Source organism: Lissotriton vulgaris, chromosome 1_1 (assembly GCF_964263255.1).
Source record: "Lissotriton vulgaris chromosome 1_1, aLisVul1.2, whole genome shotgun sequence".
Taxonomy (NCBI): Eukaryota; Metazoa; Chordata; class Amphibia; order Caudata; family Salamandridae; genus Lissotriton; species Lissotriton vulgaris.
In genome coordinates, this window is record NC_141685.1 from 62,013,144 (window position 1) to 62,016,151 (window position 3,008).

The following is a 3,008-nucleotide window of genomic DNA, read 5'->3' on the forward strand; positions in this document are numbered from 1 at the left end:
ACCTGTGCTTTGCCCCGGGACACTCTTTGGAGTAGCTGTACACATTGCAAGTCGCTTCATCATCATGATATGGCTAGAGCAGTGCTTCTCTATCTAAACTGGCAACAGACCACCATTCAGTGCTCCAGGTGTATTGCAAACTCTTCCTAGCCAAACCGCAGGCACCAGGGAAAAGCACAACGAAGTGGAGCCTAACAACTGAAGGCTAAAGGAAAGCAGAGATCTGCTCTCTGAAGTACAGAGTATTGTCCCAATTTACACCTACCGGAACGAAGATTAGGCTTTACCCGCAAGCATGTGAAGCCATTATCCAATCTAAAGATGCAATCACCCACAAGGAAGCTTTACTGGTATTATGAATGTGGCAGGTATTTAGGGAGTCTTGTATTTTATTGTTAAATCGGAAATCAAGCGTCCAAAATATAACACGCATACAGGGAATGTGAAAATAACGCAAGTAGTTTATTAACTATGCTGACCCTTCAGGAAACACGGTCAGGAGAAAAATCGTGCAATTCCACTGAATATGTCAAGAACTTTAGCCAATTAGAAACCCTAAAAGAGCATCAGCGAATACAAACAGGGGAAAAACCATACCATTGCAATGAATGTGTAAAGAGCTTCAGTCAAATTGCAAATCTCAACACACATCAGAGAATACACACAGGGGAAAAACCATACCATTGCAGTGAATGTGTGAAGAGTTTCAGTACGTTAGCAAAACTCCAAACACACCAGAGAATACACACAGGGGAAAAACCATACCATTGCAGTGAATGTGCCAAGAGTTTCAGTACGTTAGCAGACCTCCAAACACATCAGCGAACACACACAGGGGAAAAACCATACCATTGCAAGGAATGTGCAAAGAGCTTCAATCACATTTCAAACCTCCACAGACATCAGAGAATACACACAGGGGAAAAACCATTCCATTGCAAGGAATGTGCAAAGAACTTCAATCAGATTTCACAGCTACTCGTACATCAGAAAATACACACAGGGGAAAAACCATACCATTGCAGTGAATGTGTGAAGAGTTTCAGTACATTAGCAGAACTCCAAACACATCAGCGAACACACACAGGGGAAAAACCATACCATTGCAAGGAATGTGCAAAGAGCTTCAATCAAATTTCAAACCTCCGCAGTCATCAGCGAACACACACAGGGGAAAAACCATACCATTGCAGTGAATGTGTAAAGAGCTTCAGTCACATTTCAAACCTCCAAACACATCAGAGAATACACACAGGGGAAAAACCATACCATTGCAGTGAATGTGTAAAGAGCTTCAGTCAGTTAACAGGCCTCCAGAGACATCAGCGAATACACACTGGGGAAAAACCATACCATTGCAGTGAATGTGTGAAGAGTTTCAGTACATTAGCAGAACTCCAAACACATCAGCGAACACACACAGGGGAAAAACCATACCATTGCAAGGAATGTGCAAAGAGCTTCAATCACATTTCAAACCTCCACAGACATCAGAGAATACACACAGGGCAAAAACCATTCCATTGCAAGGAATGTGCAAAGAACTTCAATCAGATTTCACAGCTACACGTACATCAGAAAATACACACAGGGGAAAAACCATACCATTGCAGTGAATGTGTAAAGAGCTTCAGTCACGTTTCAAACCTCCAAACACATCAGAGAATACACACAGGGGAAAAACCATACCATTGCAGTGAATGTGTAAAGAGCTTCAGTCAGTTAACAGGCCTCCAGAGACATCAGCGAATACACACTGGGGAAAAACCTTACCATTGCAATGAATGTTGCAGTAGTTTTATTTACTCTTCAGCATTAAATCATCAGCGAGCTCACAAAGGGGAAACAAATCTTTTAAATGCCATGAATGCTTGAAAAGCTGTAGTCCGTTATCAATCCTAAGCAGGCATCAGCGAACACACGCAGAAAAAAAGCCTTCAAGTGCAATGAATGTGTGAAGAAATGTAGTCAATTATCAAGCCTATATAGACATCAGCTTACACACACTCTGTAAATACCGTACAACTGTAGTGAGTGTATAAGTACCTTTAGGAAATCTTCTGCATTAAGGATTCATCAGTTAATGCACACAGAGAAAAATCCTTTCAGGTGCAGTGAATGTATGAATATCTTCTGTCAGTTATTAAACCTACGGATGCATCAACTAACATACACAGAGTAAAAATGAGCATTGCAATGAATGTCAGAAGTGATTTTGTCAACTGCGAACAAACATTGGGTAAAACTTACAAGTGTACTAAAAGTGTGACAAGCTTTTGTCAATTTCTGATCCTAAATAGCCTCAGCGAACGCACACCTTCATTTAACTCACTTAGAAATAATCCTAGAGATGCAGTGAATTTAAAAAGAACTTAAGAACATTAACAATAATATTGACTCATCTGAGGACATATACAGGAGCAGAACAGTGCAGTTATTGTGAGATGAAGGAATTACAGGAACAAATATATAATTATGTGTGTTATTCAAATACCAGATGAATGAAGAGTCGACTAGAAGAAATGAAGAAAACCAAAGATTTGTAGAATAATAAAAGTGTCTGTTCCCAGTGATTGTTCACTTCGGTACACATAGAAAAAAAAACGTGATATAACAGGAAATCCACTGGGAGACTAGCACAATGTGAAATAAAAGAAAAGAAGCACTGGTGGTTTTTATTTGGCGATGAAGAGGTGCAAAGAAAAACATCCAAGTGTTCCTGTTCATGCTACCTGTAAAAGTGTAGGGATGAATATGATTCTCCCTTCACACATTACTATATTAGCATAAGTGAGTTAGTTGCGAAAAAGCCATTTTGCTGCTTTTGCACACAACACTACATCTCTGTTTTTATAAAGACAAACTGCTTGCTTTTCCTTCACATGAGAACGATCTGTTTTTCACATCTCCAGACTCACACTGCGACCTCAAGTCTGCACAAAGTGTTCAAGGTTAAAATAACAATGTATGCTGTTGATGCAGGTTGATCGGCCCACGCTCTAAACACA

General features: G+C 40.0%; 1 protein-coding gene across 1 annotated transcript; it reads left to right on the plus strand.

Moving 5' to 3' along the window:
* Window positions 1–433: 433 nt before the first annotated feature.
* LOC147737275 (uncharacterized) lies at window positions 434–1,875 on the plus strand. Its single transcript, XM_086923596.1, has one exon. The coding sequence runs from the start codon at window positions 472–474 to the stop codon at window positions 1,873–1,875; it is 1,404 nt and encodes a 467-aa protein (XP_086779722.1). The 5' UTR covers window positions 434–471.
* Window positions 1,876–3,008: the final 1,133 nt, after the last annotated feature.